Source organism: Cuculus canorus, chromosome 1, assembly GCF_017976375.1.
Source record: "Cuculus canorus isolate bCucCan1 chromosome 1, bCucCan1.pri, whole genome shotgun sequence".
Lineage (NCBI taxonomy): Eukaryota > Metazoa > Chordata > Aves > Cuculiformes > Cuculidae > Cuculus > Cuculus canorus.
This window is the reverse complement of record NC_071401.1, coordinates 78303941-78322551: the sequence shown is the minus strand read 5'-3', so window position 1 is coordinate 78322551 and position 18611 is coordinate 78303941. Positions and strand designations below refer to the sequence as shown.

At 40.0% G+C, this 18611-nt stretch overlaps 1 protein-coding gene across 4 annotated transcripts; it reads right to left on the bottom strand.

Annotated features, from left to right (window-relative positions):
- Positions 1 to 1222: 1222 nt before the first annotated feature.
- On the bottom strand, positions 1223 to 16721 carry TCEANC (transcription elongation factor A N-terminal and central domain containing). Of its 4 annotated transcripts, XM_054056768.1 has the most exons (3): positions 16641 to 16715; positions 4128 to 4178; positions 1223 to 2473 (listed from the first exon to the last, which is right to left on the bottom strand). In XM_054056768.1, exon 3 carries the CDS (start codon positions 2352 to 2354, stop codon positions 1383 to 1385), a length of 972 nt encoding a protein of 323 aa, XP_053912743.1. In that variant the 5' UTR covers positions 2355 to 2473; positions 4128 to 4178; positions 16641 to 16715; the 3' UTR covers positions 1223 to 1382. The 4 variants fall into 4 exon arrangements, with proteins under 4 accessions (XP_053912743.1, XP_053912742.1, XP_053912744.1 ...); XM_054056767.1 differs by lacking the exon at positions 4128 to 4178 and having other exon boundaries at positions 16641 to 16721; XM_054056769.1 differs by lacking the exons at positions 4128 to 4178; positions 16641 to 16715 and adding an exon at positions 10643 to 10770.
- Between the last annotated feature and the right edge of the window lie 1890 nt (positions 16722 to 18611).

Genomic DNA, 18611 nt, shown 5'->3' with positions numbered 1-18611 from the left:
GAAATTCATTGTGAAGGTTATGTTTTCAACCACTACTACTACTTTGGTGCAAGAACCTAACCTCCCACACAAGGCAGACTTACTCTTCACCGTATTTCCTTTGGTCTGTGAGTTGACACATTTAAGTGACCAGAAAATTAGGACTCAATGCAAGACCCATTTCCTCTCATTTAAGCATTTACTCTAAACCAGTGAAGAAGCCAAAATAGGCATGCACAGTATGAACATAAGTCTTTTACAGGCCAACAGACCTGGACTCTATGAAAGATACCTGGACTCAGGTGGTTCTCCTAGTTCAGAAAAGAAACATCTCCCTGACTTTCAATATCTACTCCATTCAAAGTATTCTGATAGCTGAATTTGAAGTAATCTTAAGTTTTCCAGGAAATATAACTGGGGCTATTACTTGAGTGAGAAGAATGCTGTCATATTTTGATAAATAAATGCTTCTGGTAATCCTCTTGACTCTAGAACAAACACATGTATATATAAAAAAAACCTATTAGATTTCCTTCTTTTCTTTTTTTTTTTTTTTTTTTCTGGGTAACATAAATTTCCTCAGTTCAGGACAGATGTCCCAGTTCAACAGAGGATATCTATTCAGAAAGCAATTAACTTCCATTAACTTAATGTCTTCTTTATTTACTAAATAGTTACTAATATATTTGCATAATTTTCTGAAATAAACCCTTGTCTGATCCTGTGTTAATGCCTTTACAGTTGCAAGACACATGATCTTATACTGCCAATCTGAACTGCAAACTGATAGTCACAAATCATATTTTCTTCCCAACAGCTATAAAAAGCTAAAGCAGAATTTCATTTTTGCTTTAGTTTGCTAGCTGCCCTCTCCCCGTTTTACACTACTTTTCATTCCTTTTTTTCCTTTTAGTCATCACCTCTCAAACTAACTTAATAGCCTAACTTGCAAAAAGTGACTTAATTAAGGGGTGAATCCATGCTGAACATTCTGCAATGCACGCAAGTATGTGAACTGTTTTGGAAACGGTTTGTTTACTGTAAATGAAACTTATGTTCTCTGAAAGGACTCCTGCTCAAGATAATGAAAATTCCAGGTACTCGGTACCTTGGGGAAAAAGCTTGCAGCACTTGGAATATATTTAATGGATTTACTAGTGAATATTCCTCTCTCAGATATAGTGTTACCATTCCCCCCCTTTTTCTTTTGTATCTTTATAAATTAACATTGATTAAAGCCACACAGATTTATTCAAGTAATCTTCAAAAACAACTTGGCAATTTTTAAAAACTGATTCTGAACTTTTTATTGGAAGCATCTACATAACATCAATGCAAAATTTCAAATTACAAATTTTCAACAGAGATACTGTTTATAAACCACTTTTTAAAGAGCGATAGTGTTACAAACAAATCCATCTGCTGTGGTACCACTGCTCACCACATTCATTACAAATAACATAAGTCAACATTTGTTCATCTGGATTTGTGCTTCGCACCCAACCTGGAAGAAAGAGAGTTCCTCTAGCAATCATCGTGACAGTACAATCAAATTTTTCACAGCGCCTACACTTTATTTTGTTTGTCTTTGTGCCATTAAAAACTTGTGGAAGCTGATGTTCTTGAACAGATGATTCTGTATACAGAGCCCTGAGCTGTTTCAATTCATCGCTGGCCATTTCCATCACTGTCATCTCAGCAAATGCCTTTGGACTCAAAGTCCCTGAGAAAAGGTTATGTTTTAAGTGGCAACTTTTAGGGTTCTTCAGGTTAGCGATTTTGCTTCTGATGCAATTTTTGTACTTTTTGTCATTTTTAGCATGAAGAGCAAAAATGTGTTCTTCAATTTGTTTGGATAGCTCTAGCCATTTATCAGTTCCTTCTTTGTTTTTGGCAGAACCCATCAAAGCTTTATAAAGAAGATCCGTACATTTATACCTCAGAGCTCTCATCGGATCCCGTTGCAGACTTGCTTCATTAACAAGAGGCTTAAAATCTTCATTGTCAATGTGTAGTTCCCCAGAATAAGAAAGCTGATTCATGCTGCCTTCTGCGTCGTTATGTACCACATTTTTAACAGTTTGTGATGGCACCAAAATTTTAGAACTAGTAGCGTGAATTGCCTCCTGCTGACATGGTCCTTCAGACAGCAACTGCTCTCTAGGAATCACACTGAGATGTTCAGTTTCCTCTTTCACAGACAAAGAAACTGACTTTTGAACTTGAGTTGACTGAACACAGTTATCCTTGTAAAGTGCTTTCCACCTTGATAACAACTGCTTTGCTTTCTTTTTCAACTCTGCAGAAGGGCAGCTCTTGAGTACCCTGTACACAGCCTTGGCAACTTCTGTCCCCTGGAGATAATCTATAGTCATATCAATACCTTCAAGCTCTTTAAGATGATCCTTGACATCTTGGAAATTGTTCTCAGACAGTAGTTTTTCAATACAATGGGCTCTGTGTACAATATTTTTATGGTCAGATATTTTTAAACCTGAAACCGAAAAAAGTGTTTGTCATATTTATTGCAGTTATGATTTTCTGTACATTCTCACAACTTTTTTTTATTTTATGATATTTTACACTATTTTATTTGTATATATCACTGGGTTTGCCAGCTTTTTCTTGAAATGGTGTACAGTAGAGTTAGTGGAGCAAATGCAAAATGCAGGGGAACCTGGATCCTAGAAAAATGCAAGTGGGCTTGCTAGTTTAACTCAGGCAAGGAAAATACTGGTAGAAAGGAGAATCCACAGGGTACTCTGCTGGGATAGAGTTAACAATTTAAAAAGTAAAGTATGACACTAATTTTTAAGGAAAAGTACAGTGTCTTGCCAAAAGTCACACTAACAAAGACACTGCTAGAATAATGAAAATGTTTGTAATACTTCTTTTCTACGCATGCACATCACAACAGAAGTCCTCAGGGAGATTCACGGCTACTACAAGAAGGCAGGCAACTACACAGCCAGTCTGTTGTGTGAGACTACAGGAAGACTTTGCAGTGTTTGCACATTAGTAGACTCTACTACTCCTGGCCTACCAAGAAGAAATGAGTTCTGAAATTCAGCATTTTTCACCAAAAGCACCATATGATCATCCGTTGATGTTTAAAATCTAGACACTGATATCAAATTATCCAAAAAATAAAAAGCAGAATTTATGGGCAACGCATCTCCCCCTCCTCACACATACAGAGAAACAATAAAAATATTAGTAGTGTTCTTACAGTATCGGTGTCACCAAATTCAATTTAGTAAGAATGCTGGTTTGGAAAAATCAGTTTGAAGTCTCTGTATTTGAATAACATAATGATGTCACACAGTTGAATACATTCTGTAATAGCATCCTGATAATCCCCAAAGGCAGATTTGTAAGTAAACGCTGCACTAATTTAATCTGAAAGTTGCAATGACATGGAATTTTGCTGCAAGACTCCAAATCCAGGGAAACCATTGCTGTCATCTTTCCAGAATGCACACAGAAAATAACCCTCCTCAGAAAATCTGACTTACGTCTCAACTTTTGTGTATCTCTATTTAAACCTCTTTTTCTGTTTGTCACAGTTTTCAAGCATCTGACTACAAATGATCTCAGTACAAGCTGCAATAATACAGAATAATAGAAAAATCAAAGTGGGTCCAAAAAACTCTACATTGTAAAGTGATCTCTTGGTTGCTGGTTTTGGGGGGTTGTTTGTTTGACTGTTTTTTTGTTTTTTAAAAAAATCAGCCATTCTTGTAGCCATGCCCTAACTCACCAAGATTTTTTTCACAAATCCTTACAATAAATGCTGAGAGGTTTTGCTGTCTGTAGTTTAATTTTTAATAAAATCTGCCAGCTTCCACTTGGTTTCTCCTAATAAATATTTCAGCTAAAATAAAATACATAGGTTTTGGCATTAGAAGACTAATTTGGAGCAAGGAGCAATGTGTAGCACAGCTATGTTTTTTCACAAATTTGTTTAGTTTTGCCATTGTCATGGATATGTTGTAGCCTGCAAAATGGAGAATCATTGGTACGTGCAGAAATTAGACACATGCACTAAGAATGACACATAAAACATACAAAGTTAGAAAGCTGAAGAAAACTTGGAAACTCCTATTTTTTCAGTTAGCATTAACTTCTACAGCAGACAGATGAGATACCTGTGAATCGTTTTTTTTTCCATTTCAGACTTTTTCATCAAGTCTTTGTTTCTTCAAAAGAATAAAATTAACCAGCTAATGTGGGCACTGTATCTGACCAAAACCCACTACCTAGATGACTTTTTCAAGCACCTGGTGGAGATTTCAGTTTTCAGGCCTTTTGAGGAACTTTTATCTATGTCACATGACTTGATATTGGGGATTTCTCTAATTACTAAACGGTAAGTAGCTGAACACATTTTATTGGGAACTGCAAACCGAGGGTTTGGGGCTACCTTGCAGCAAGTTTAAGTAAGTAAGGCTGACATAGCTCAGTGGATTTTAAACCCAAAACACCATTCTGGTTCCTACATGACCCTCAACCTTTCACTTACTATGCATGAGATCATGTGTTATGTATCTTCCAAAAGTTTCTTTTTATATAAGAACTGCTAACAGAGAAGTAAGTCAGACAAGTCCCCACCACTTCTCTTTCCTCTGCTAGCTCTGGCATCACATTACAGTTTGATTAGCAAGGCAGGGCAGCTCAAAAATAGACACCTGCAAAACAGTTTCAAAATAGTGACATCTACAAACCCCTAATTGCTATTGCTGGCAATTCTTAAAGGTTAATGAGACATTCCTCTACATACTAAAAAGTATCTATTTTCTTACAGCCGTAGCATTATTAAAGCACGCTCCCATTTATTCTGATGCGTTAAATAACGAGAAAAAGGAGATGCTGGAATGCAGTCTCATGCCTTGAATGAGATTTCCTTTTGACTCCTTTCTATCAAACTCTTTGACCAAAAAATGCTCAGAGTTAGTACTACTAACGTTATTCTCCTATTTGCTGAAAAGAATTAAACGTAGAAAGCAGAATCGAAGTGTGGTGTGAGTGTTAAGTGTTCCTCTTTTCTTAGCAGTTAGCCTTCTAAATTTGTGCACAACCCCAGTGTTTTGTCTGAAGTTGCATATTTCCTGTTTCTGCTGTAGAAAAAAGTCATCTGCCTGATAGAGACTGATACAAGGCTTGCTACACATGTCCATGTTTAAACGAACTCATAAGCAGGTTTCTTGCACTATCAGTGTTTCCATGACGAAAGCTCCTGAGAGGAGAGGAGGGACAAGTGATACTGGGTAATTTGCATGCTCTGTTGCTTTCTGTGATCACCACCCCAGATAACTTGTTTTCCGCATGACAGAAATAAGTACAAACTTTAGGTAGGATCTCAGAGCTCCACAAAAGACAAGGACAGAGAAAGAAAACATAAACCTTTACCTGTTTCTATAATCCTGAACCACAGACCAACATGACCTCCACAGTGAACGATCTCTGCATTCACTTCACCTATACTCAAGCAGCTCACTCTTGGCTGACATTATGAAGTCTTGCAAAACCTCAATAAGGGCTATTATAGAGATGAACTTACTGCTCAAGAAGTTTCAGAATCAGAGAAACAGGAGGCATTTTTCAAATACTTAAGTTGAACTCTATGCACAGTCATACTGAATAGCACATACAATTGCACCCTCGCTCATCTGTTCTGCTGCAGGAACACGCAGGGGCTGTGAGAGTGCAAAGAAGCATTTTCTTATGTAGGGCAGCCATCGCTACAGCAGGACACTTCCCTGTCTTCCAGACGCTGAGTAGCTGGCACTAGAAAATGATGATCTGACATTTACTTATTTCATGCAATCTAGGGAAAAGTTTGTGACACAGTTATATACTCAACTAGTATAAAGCCCCGTGCCTTAGAATCGGTTCTGCTCCTTTCAACACATCTATGTCAAGCCTAATCTTCTTCAGTTCTTGTACCTATCTACATATGTATTGTACTATGCTACATATACCATAAAATATACTTATCCAAATACAAGATGATTTTATGAATTCTGATTAATTAGTACATAGGGCTATAGACATGCAAAAAAATTACCACACACAAAGTGCTCTGCAGGTAATTTGTCCACGCATATACTCTTACCCTGGGACAAAGTTATTTTGATCTTTCATTGAGGACTATGCTTCATAGAAAGTTTCCTCTCTAACACTGTCAGGTTAGGATCCATACATAAGAAATAGTGCATAAAGTCCATTTATATAATCTGCTTTGTGGTAGCAATCCTTGCTTATGGTTATCCACCTGGGTGGCAGGGTGAAGACATACTTGTTTCTGTGGCAAATGTCACACAAGAGAATTATATGGCTGAAAAAGACTCCCATGACTTCACAGCTATGAATAGGCATTGGCAGCTGGGGTGACTAATAAAAAGCCTCTGAGGGAAGGAGAAAGAACAGCGATACTCTGTGATACTTGAGACAGCTGCCAGATCTCTGACTGCCCACTGATAAGAGATATTTTGAGTTTTCTGCTGTGTCTGATAAGCAAAATCATTGATTGAAATAAGAGTGACTTCGAAATAATTACATAAAAAAGAGTTCAAAACAACTCCAGGTAGTTTACAAATCTTTAACATCCTCTTTAGTTCTGAGATGAGAAAAGTGAGGCTTACAGGGTGAAATAACCTGCCCAAGCTGGTTCAAGAGGTCAGCTGCAGAACAAAGACACACAGCTCTACTTCTCTGATAAGCCCATAGCCCTATGCAGCTGCTGGAAACGTTCAACATTTCAGGAAAAAAAAAGAAACGAGAAAAAAGACTGAACAAAGAGGAAGTTGGGAGAGGCTTCGAAACTTTCTGAAGGGAAAGCGTTTCTCAGAAAGCAAGTTGCAATTCCAAATGGGAAATAATTTTACCACTTGATGGAGCTGTAGCACAGCAAACCCATGGGGTCTTGCGAAATGTGCATAATGAGAAATTCCAGCCTGTTAAGAAAAAAGATAAAACATTTTCCCTGTGACCTATTTCCCTGTGACCTATTTCCCTATGTGAAGCAGACTTCACATTTTATGGTACCTATTTGCCAAAATTTGGCAAAGAAAACCTTTTAAGTCCAAAGGTGCTGAGATACAGACAGGACGGAAAGGTTCTATCCCTTACCCAGTCATTGTCCTGTACATTCCTCTTTCACCCCACTTTTTCTGAAGTTGGAATTTGACCACTTTTCTACCTGAGCTAATGATACTTGGCAAATGCTGCTGAACAAATATTTGTAAATTAACTGAATCGTACTAAGTCAGCACTGTTCTTCCTACTTCCAAGAGGGAAGAAATCCAAGAAAAAGGATTTTTTTTCCAAGGATATGAAAGGAATAATGCATTTTTTTATATTATAGAGGTGCAAGAACAAAAGTACAAATGACAGTACCACAGTTTTGTGCAGTAGAAAATAAACACCCTCATCCCTCCTACAACTACACAATGCATTTCCATCCCTCTTAACTTTAGCAATGCATGAGAACACCCATTTGAATTCCAGGTGTCTATTGAAGGTTACAAGATAGCAATTGACTTGTATTTACAATGAGACTCTGTAATGCCGTGGTGATAAGGTACTTTCCTGCCAAGTATTAGGAGCTCTCACACTGACTGCATGGTATAATGAGTCACTTGGGTATACAAGAATAACTGATGATGATGAATTAAAGTCTTGCAAGTCAGTTTGTTCCTAAGGCAAAAAAGAGTAGGCTACCTCAGGTTTAAAGTATGGTTATCCTGTAATAATACCAATTCGAATAAGAATTTTTTAAACAGTAAAATGGCTAAGCAGGAGAAAACAAACAAAAAACAGAGCCTGAGATACTTAGTACTAACTGCAAAGCCAGCACCCTGGGAAAAAAATTGCCTCCTCCAAAATCATTTGGGGTAAATGCAGTGTTTCTGCTACACGTCTTATCTGGTTCAAAGCCACAGCCTATTTAGCCTCGGCACAGCTAACTCTCACTGATAAACCAATACAAACTCAGAATGCGTCAATTTAAGTATAGATGAATGTCTTGGAAGGGTAGAGAAGGCTGAACACCAGTCCTCTTCTCTCTCATTCTACCTTAAATGTAGATGATTTTTTTCCTCTAATGAAGAAAATTCAGACCACAGCCAAGATAAAGATCAGAAGAAGCCAAGTACTCCTAACGATGTGATAAATTTTCTGCCAAAAATGTGGTTAATGCTATAGCAGAGATGATGCACAGCACAGTCTTGGAAATACCAGATTTCTTGCTTTGGGCAACCTAAATTCCGTACAAACAACAAGAATTACCAAATGCTATCTAAAACTCAGAGCCTAAGAGCAAATCAGAGAACTCTCACAGCCAGCCTCCAGGTCTAAAAACTTCATCCTATCTAGAGTGGGAGAGCAGTTATCAAAGATGTAACCAAGAAATTATTTTCCAGGGCTCTTAGTTCATCTTGGCAAAATCCAGGGCAATTGCTGCCTCTCAGCATGACTGCCTCCCGCCTCTAAAACTTTATAAACTATACAGAAATTAATCTTCAAAGAACAGCCACATCAATAAATCTAAGCTAATACAATAATAATTGAGACAATATGACAGTACTATTGCTGGATGTCCATGATCACTGGTACCTCAGTGATCAAGAGAGTCACCTCTCAAAGATCCAGAGCCAGTGGAGTATGCAAGCTCAGGATTATTGCAAAACCGTTCCCAATAACCTTTACTTCACTTGCATAATTCTATTATTGTAGAGTCTGAGGCAAAACGCATCTTTTATTCTTCCACACACACAACAGAAAAGAGACACAGTGAGCAAGAAAAGGAAAATTAAGTGAGAATATTATGCAAAATATCGATTCAAGAAATTTTCCAGGACATCATCTGGTAAAAGAGTATGTGCATAACAGAAAGCAGTCCAATTTAGCAATAGCTTTGTTCTGCATCTTTCTCATCAGTGACTGCTCGAACTACAGTGTTCTCTTCAACTCATCTGGAGCTATACCATCTCTACGCTATGTTTCTCCCACTGGAACCATTCTCCCTCATCTTTCTTCCTGAGAGAGAGCTTGCAGGAGAGAGAGGACAGAGTACATCACATTCATGTGAGGATGCACACAGTAGTCACTTTTACAAGGCAAATTTTTCAATTCTCATTTGAAATTGCTTCTCCTAGAATTACCACTGTCAAATTAAAAAAGAATTCTTATGTCCTTTAAAAAAAAATTAAAAAATCAATAGACTGCATAATGAAGTCATCAAGCTTCAGGGATCAACCCTGAAGCAGAGCTCTCAGCACATTTTTCTAATAAGATTTAACAAGATAGGAAAAGCTGTTGCCCTTACCAGACTGCTCAGCCACTGGCTTTCTTTGACCTCAATTTATAAGCTGGAGTACAGCTACAACAGATGAGTAACACCTCTGGCTTGTCTCACAGCAAAAAGTAGATGAGAAAATTCTTTAGGAATTGAACAGCTACAGTTGTTTTGAGTTCTAGGGGCTCCAGTTGATGTGACAGTGTACACAGGCATTCCAGCAGAGATGTTACTTTGCTCATGGTTTCTTTTAATAATTTAGTCTAGAATTAAACTGTTTCTCAGTGGAAGATATTTTAGCTCTTCCTATCTTGTCTGCCTCATCCATGTGAATTTTTTTATTGAACTGACTAGTTATCTGAGTTAGACAAACACCTTGAACCCTGCAAATGTTACAAGTAATGCATTATTTCACTGATTTGAAATCTTTATTTCTATTTATATAGTTGATGTTTTTAATAAAATACTTCTAAGGAGTTAAAAAAATGTTAAAATTTAGTTTTAACAAGTTACAGATTGCAAGCATCAAGTGGAGATATTAGCTCTTCCACAGCAGGATACCTATAGAAGTTCACAATAGAATCTAACACATTACGATTCAATGGGGCAATAATAAAATTAAACAGTTCAGAGAGATGTTTGTCACTAATGTTTTCATTTAAAACGATGTATAAATCACATGTGCTTCTATTTGCTTTAAAATTTGCACCATTTCACATAAAGACACAGTTACATTGTTTGTCTAATCTACAACCAGAAAATTTTTCAGCATTAACTAACTTTATTCAAAACGATGCTTTCAAGTTTGGGCACAAGGTTACATGACTTTCCCATATGGCACACTGTTTTTTCAAATTTTTATGACAAAGCCTTATCAAAGCTGGCAGGGGAAATACCTTTTCTTTCAGCCACTTCCCAGTACTCACCAGCATGAGATACTAGCAGGGCAAAAGGTAGGCTTTTGACATACAGAGTACATTTTCAAATCATGACCTACTCTTTTGGCCACACATGACAAATACAAATAGGAAAGCGGTGTTGAATAAAATTTAAGCAGATGACTCTGACATGAATTAATGCTACGTAGCTATGGTACAGACACAGATAGTGATACATGTATTTGGCACTAATCAAGCTGACTGCTAGAGTGAAGTTTCCCTAGGGGTTCAGGATTTTTGGGGGCTTCACAAGTCATACAATAATTTTTGTGATTCTAAATTAACAGAGTCTCTTGCAAACTAAAGAATACAGCTCATCATTAGCATCAACAAATCAGGCTTGCTAGATGTACATTTGGCATCTTCCCAACATGCTTAAACTGGGACAAGCAGAAAATGCTAATACCATTCCTATAATACCACCTACCTCAGTATCCAATCCAAAAGTCACTCTTTAAAATTATATTACTTGTTACTTTGTGAAAAGATTGCTTCATTTCCTAACATTCATGTTTTTCCAGCAGTAACAGATTTTAAACCAAAGACAATTTATTATTAGTATTCTTGTTAAATCTGAAAGACAATATGCAGAATATTTCACTATTTTCCCACAGCAAGAGCATGCGATAAACATTCTTCCTCACTCAAGAAACATGCTAGGAGATACCAATATGATTTAAGCAGCTTCATGTCATCATTTATTAATTAACTAATTTCGTTCAATACAGTTTAGGACACTTAGGACAGCAAACCAGACTGCAACATCTTCCAAGGGGAAGTTGGTCTCTTTGACATACATTAACTGTACTACCTTATATAGGTAATGCCAACAATAGCCTCAGACACATGGTGCAAGTTTCAGGGTTGTCCTATGCAGAGACAGGAGTTGGACTTGATGATCCTTGTTGGGTCCCTTCCAACTGAGTACATTCTATGATTCTATAATTCTAAGTGCACTCTCTCTCTTGATACCGTAGGGGTTGTAACAGACATTAAGACTGTTCCCCTTTACTCAATGTCTGTGCTCAAGAAGCATTCATAATGGTGTCCTCCAAATACTGGGAAATAATAATTCAAAATCCCCAATACACTGAGATTGGCTTATACACTATAATGCTTTTAGAAGTACAAAACTGGGAGCTGTTCTACATTAAAGGCTGTATTCCTCTCGTGTTCCCATCATTCTATCACAGACAAAATGATCAGGACTTGACTTTGCTGAAAAAGGTTACACCATCAAGTGCAACATGGCTCCAAGGACCAGTCTTTGAAGAAATCAGAGTTTTGAGCATTCCACTGTAACTGTCAAAGACTACCAATACATTCCCTTTTCTCCTATAATGTTAGCACTCATGTTCCTGCTTGGCACTAGAGCTTTCCTCCACTATTTTAGAATCATAGTGTCATAGAATCACGAGGTTGGAAAAGACCTCTGAGATCATGGAGTCCAACCATACCTATCAAACTTCTTTTTTAATTTCTTGTTCATTTACACAGGTAGAATTAATTGGGTGTTTATTTTTCAAACACACTGAAGTGGAGAACTTGGTGTGAATGGCAGGTTTAAAATTGGCTTTTAAGTGACAGATCTCATCTGACATTCTTGTATATCCACTGATTTTTAAGTCTCCATAAATACCATTATTATCCTCTTGCAGATGTACTGATTTGAAATCCAAACAAAGCTTTCGTAAGGTAGAGCTCATATCGTCCTTTCACTAAGTTTCAGCACTGGCACAGAAGTCCAACAAAACAGACTGGCTTGCAGATAGGAGCCTAAATCACCAAATAAAAATGTGCTTAAGATGCATCTATCCAAAGAACATTTGTTCACTTAATACTTTAGAAACAAAATATGAATCATTTTGGAGAGGAACAGGCAATTCTTTCTCTTTAATAGATTTCCTTGACAAATTAGCTTTAATGATCATTCTTATCCATACTAAGCTAGCAAAGACTTCAATTCTAGCACACTACAAGCAAAAGTAAATGTTCAGTCTGCAATATCTTTTTATGACAAATTGTGCTAACCAATTAAAAGAAAAATGGAACTTGCAAGTAATAAAAACGTTTTATGAATGTTTGTGAGTTTTTGATAATTTGTCAGATGAACACAGATGAACAGACTTTTTATTGCTTTAACATCCAGTTTCTAGTTAAGTCTCAGCTCAATACTATTTCCATTTGTCATTCCACTGTCAAGACCATACTTTCATTAGATATAGCTCTATCATTCTTCTACAGATTTTCCACTGAAAAATGATGTAACTTTTTCCCTTTAAAAATAAACCCTTTGCATACAGAAGAGCAAATATGGTCCTGACTTCTCTACAGAGAAAGTGTATGATATAATCAAAGGGTATTTGTAAGACACTATTAATGTCTGCTAAAGTTCCTTCTGCTATGAATACTTAAACATGAAAGTCACTAAACATTTGAGAGTCTTGATCAAGACACCTGAAGTACTGGTTGAAATAAGATAAGAAATACAATACTACGTTGGAAAGTGTGAACTGTCTAATTCCTTTCTATATTTATGCCAGCACTTGACTTATCTCAAGACATCAATGCTGCACGAGGACCAATATAAAAAATACCTAAATTTTTGCCATAATACTACCATGACAGTTTATGGCTTTCCAATATTTAAAGGGGGCCTGCAAGAATGACAGGGACAAACTTTTTAGCAGGTCCTGCTGTGATAGGACAAAGAGCAATGGTCTTAAACTAAAAGAGGGTAGGTTTAGACTAGATATAATGACAACATTTTTTATGGCTAGTGTGGTGAAACAATAGAACAGGTTACCTAGAGAGGTGGTAGAAGCCCCATCCCTGGACACGTCCAAGGTCAGGTTGGATGGGACTCTGAGCAACCTGATCTAGTTGAAGATATCCCTGCTCACTGCAGGAGGTTTGGACCAGATGACCTTAAAGGTCATTTCCAACCCAAACCATTCAATGATTTTATGATATGCATCCTACAATTTTCAAGGTCATCCACTTCTGTGAGAGGGAATTACACCTGCTTAAGATAAAAATCAATAGGGTAATTAAAACAGCTGGGAGAATCTCCCCATATGTATTTGTCTGAAGGCAGCTGATGTTTGTCTGATGTGGAAGGCAGCTGCAGATACAGCTTCTGAGAAAGAGGCTTGGAGTTGGCCTCATAATGCCAGCAGCTGACCAACACCACTGTAACCTGCACTTGGACACTGGCCCAATAAACTAGGTGGAGATGGGCCTGCAATTGCTCCCATAAAATGAGTGGGTCAGTTCACTCAGTAACTGTGCTCCAAAATGCTATTCAGTAATGCCACGGGTATGCTAACTCCGTATTTTTACTTCAAATCCTCCATGCAAATCTCCTCAGGTCTGTTCCTCCTACAAACTCTCAGAATCACCTAGCTTAAGTGTGATCCATCGCTGCACCCCTTCGGGGTGAAATGCCACCTCTTCCCAGGCTCCTGGCATACCCGTGGCAGAAGGAGAAGCAAGCAGGGAACAACCTGTTACCAAAGGGATAAGAAGAATGTTTTTTGCACCTCGTTTATTTACTACAAACATCCTGATCCCAGAGATGCAGATACTTGGCATCTTCAAACACCCCAATATCTCCTATAAACATCCTGGCCTCTGCTCAGAGATGCAGACACTTAGTCTTAAGAAAATTATGAATTCAGTAATTAATTGATTCAAGGCTGAAAACATGTGATGAAACAAGGAAAGGGATATCAGAGAGAATTTGTGGTTGTTTAAGGATTACTTAAAAGACATCCTTATCCTAACTAAGGCTGTTGAAAGGAAATAAGCAATTTTGTGTTAAAGTAGAATTGTGTAACCTAATGAATATATGTATTAGATAGGTGTAACAACTGTATTAGCTAGGTGGGATTTTGAGCATCAGTTTTGTATAAATAGGCCTTTGGGGGTCTTCAGCAGGTGTGCTAGTTTTGTGGAAGACCTTCCACCTAGTGCCCTGTGCAGAATAAATGCAATGTCTTCACTCTAAACAAATTACTTTGTTTGGGGAGTTTTTTTTTCCCCAGGCTTGGGCAACAGGAGGGAGTGATCTCCCATCAATCATGTGCAATGAGACAAGAGCTGGAGACAGAATGTATTTCCCATTTACATGCATGTGTAAAAATTTTCTCAGAAATCTTATGCATATTCTATTACTTTCCAAGGATTAATTTTAATGTTATTATCAACTTCACAACAGCCAAAACTCTTGCAAATTTGGAGCTTTGGAGCCAACTCTCTGTCTAACCTTGCATTTGAGATAGGGAAAGTCTGCAAACAGAGGTGATTACAGAAGTAGATACATCTGCTCAGCACAGGTCAGAGGGACATACTGTCTAACTTTCAGAAAATACCATTACTTAGATGAAACTTAACTCTACTTTGGCTTAAATCAAAAATAGTCCACTTTTTCTAACAGCAACTACTTCTTGTATCATGGGGAGCTGCATTCCTCCCTCCTGCTGATGAAACACACAGCACTGCTGCTGTACACCCAAGCAAACCAATACAAGCTGCTATGTAGGATGCAGTGTCTGTACCAACATGTAATCTAATCAGGGGAGTTAATGAGCAGTAAAGCCCTCTTTTGTGATATTCAAAGAATAAGAACAATGGGAAAGCATGAAGACTGCAGAAGACCAGCATATGGCCAGTATTTCAGGGGCCAAAAAAAGATGAGAGGTCAAGATAACCCTTATTTTGAACCTTATATGAAGACTTCAAAAGAGGACAGATGCCAACAAAATAAGTCCCGGGGCTGCCTTGCAGACCTCAGACTCAATAAAGGACTGTGGGAAGCATGCATGAGGGGGAGGACACCCATTATAATTAGTATTGGGAAAAGCAATTAATAGGGATAACTTTTACAAGAAATATAGTATTTATGTACAAATCCGGTGTCTAAAAACCCTGCTACTCATAATAGTATATATGGCAGGAGGATCAATCCCCCTGAATAACCAGTACTGAATTAAAAGAATGCTTGCTCCTTAAAACCCCCAATTAGAATCACATAATCATAGAACGTTTTGGGTTGGAACTGTCTGGTTGGTCCAGCTCTGCTCTGCACTGGTGCAGCCCCACCTCGAGTCCAGTGTGCAGTTTTGGGCGCCACAGTATAAAAATGATATAACGTTACTAGAGAGTGTCCAGAAAAGGTCATAAGGTTGGTGAGGTGTTTAGAGACGAAGCTGTATGAGGAGCGGCTGAAGTCACTTGGTGTGTTCAGCCTGGAGGAGACTGAAACCCCATTGCAGTCTGCAGCTTCCTCCCAAGGGAAGGAGGAGGAGCAGGTGCTGGTCTCTTCTCTCTGGTGACCAAGGACACGACCCCAGCGAATGGCAGGAAGATGAGCCAGGAAAGGTTTACATTGGGTATTAGGAAAAGGTTCACCCAGAGGGAGATGGAGTACTGTAACAGCTCCTCAGGGAAGCAGTCACGGTGCCAAGTCTGACAATCATAGAATCATTGTGATACTGAAAATATCAGCAAATAAAACTGGCTCTTTTTGGAGTTCTAGAAAAGTGAGCATCCTTTATCAGGCCTGGGCAACATGAGGGAGTGATCTCCATCAATCATGTGCAACGAGACAAAGGCTGTTACAGAATATATTTCTCACGTACATGCATATGTATAATTTTTTCCCAGAACTCTTACACATATTCTATTACTTTCCAAGGTCTAATTTTAACATAATGAAACTCTGCAACAGTCAAAAGTTTCTAATTTGGAGCTGGCTCCAGCTCTCTGCTTGACCTTGCCTTTCAGATTAGTTAGGATTCCAAACAGAGGTGATTACAGAAGAAGAGACATCTGTTTAGCACAAAGAGTTCAATACGTTATCATTTTCAAAGAAAGGGCAGAGCCTGAAAAAAACCATGGTTTTAAGGAAAACATGCTATCAGAGAAAGAAAACATGCTGTCAGAGGGACATTCTGCCCAACTTTCAAAAACCACAACTGCCCAGACAAAATTCAACTGTACTTCAGCATAAATCTAAATCCACTTTGAAATATTCCACATATCGTACCAATAGAATCATACGGTCATCAAACGGTTTGGGTCGGAAGGTACCTTAAAGATCACCCAGTTCCACCCCCCCTGCCACGGGCAGGAACACCTTCCACCAGACCAGGCTGCTCAAGGCCCCATCCGACCTGGCCTTGAACACCTCCACCAGGGATGGGGCAACCACAGCTTCCCTGGGCAACCTGTGCCAGTGCCTCACCGCTCCCATGGTGAAAAACGTCTTCCTAACGTCTGATCAAAATCTCGCCCCTGCCAATTTAAAGCCACGCCCCCTCGTCCTATCGCTAACGTGCCCTTGCCAAAAGCCCCTCCCCAGCCTTCTCAGCGTTCAGAAGTGTCTTTTCCCGATGCGGGTGACGTTGTTCCCTCTCCGGTACCTGCGCCGCGGGTCCCAGCGCGGCATGTCCCCCCCACCTCCGGCTCCGGCACTGCCGCCATGGCTGCGGGCGGGGCGGGGGCTGCGCTGGGACCGCCCCGAGGGGAGCGGCCGAAGGCAGCTTCTGACAGAGGCTTACCGCTCTCGGCGTGGTGGAATTCCTTTTCGTGTCTGCCCCTCTGCCCCCCTTTCGTGTAAGTCTGCCCCTCTCCAGTTCATAACCGTTCCCCCTCGTCCTATCACTACAAGCCTTTGTAAACAGTCCCTCTCCAGCTTTCCTGTGGCTCCTTTACGTACTGGAAGGTCACTATAAGATCTCCTCCGAGCCTTCTCCAGGCTGAACAGGCCCAACTCTCTCAGCCTGTCCTCGTAGGGAAGGTGCTCCAGCCGTCTGATCATTGTGGCCCTCTGGGCCTGTTCCAACAGCTCCCTGTCCTTCTCATCTTGAGGATTCCAGAACTGGACACAGTATTCCAGATGAGGTCTCACAAGAGAGGAATAGAGGGGCAGAATCCCCTCTGCCGCCCTGCTTACCATGCTTCTCTTGGTGCCGCCCAGGACACGGTTGGCCTTCTGGGCTGTGAGCGCACATTGCGGGCTCATGTCGTGTTTCTGATCCACCAGCACCCCCAAGTCTTCTGCAGGGCAGCTCTCAATCACAGCATCCCCCATCCTGCATTGAAACCCCAGATTGCCCTGACCCAGGTGTAGGACCTCGCACTTGGCCTCATTGAACCTCATGAGGTTATCACAGGCTTGCTGCTCCAGCCTGTCCAGTTCCCTCTGGATGACATCCTGTCCTTCTGGTGTGAGTCCATCTTCTGTTCCTTCACAGGACAGCCCAGAGTCACTGCACCGTGGGGAAAGCAGCTTGCTTTGCCAAGCAGCCTGAGGTGTGAAGGCATGGTAAGGCTGCCACCATGTTTTGGGCACGGCTCCATTCTGGCATCTCTCAGCATCATGGAATCATAGAATGTCCTGTGTTGGAAGGGACTCGCATGAATCATTAAGTCCAGCTGCTGTCTCTGCATAGGACAGCTTGGGGTCACTGCAGGGTTGAAAGCACCCTAGGGAAAGCAGCTTGTTTTCCCAAGCAGTCTCAGGTGTGAAGGCACAGCTTCCAGTGAGGCTGCTGCCATGTTTTGGGCATGGCTCCATTCTGGCATCTCATAGAATCACAAAATCATAGGATGTTCTGTGTTGGAAAGGACCTACAAGGATCATGGAGTCCGACCCGTGTGGGCAACCCCAACGTTGACACCGTATGCCTGAAGGCATTGTCCAAATGCTTCTTGAACATTGTCAGGCTTGGCACTGTGACTGCTTCCCTGGGGAGCCTGTTCCAATGCTCCACCACCCTCTGGGTGAAGAACCTTTTCCTAATATCCAACCCAACCCTCCCCTGGCTCATCTTCCTGCCATTCCCGTGGGTCCTATCATTGGTGACCAGAGAGAAGAGATCAGTGTTTGCTCTTACTCTTCCCCTTGTAAGGAAGCAGTAAACTGCTATGAGATGTACGCCCCAGTGCTGGGCACAGCCTTCGGCAGTGTCTGGCAGCATGGAGGCAGGAGTCCCACTGTGCTGATGGAGCGGAGGCTGGACACAGGCTCCGCAAGTGGGGCTTTGGGGATGCTCTGCTTGGGAATGCTGGAAAAGCTCTTCACATCCCCTTAACCCTGAGATAAGTGAAAAAGTAGATGATATTAATGTGTGTTTAAAATTTCTCAGCAGTCATGACGCGGTCCTTGTGGAGCGAATACAGTTAGGAGAAGGCAGTAAATGAGTATCATAACTAAGGCTAACAGAGGACAGCAAAAATGTTGTAAAACTTCTCCTTTTCAACATTGTACTGCATTACTTTTTGTATCATCAACTAGTTTTTTTGATGACAAATGGAGCTATTGGTATACACAGGGGTAAAGAAAATAAATATTATCACAGAAGCATAGAATCATTAAGACTGGAAAAGAT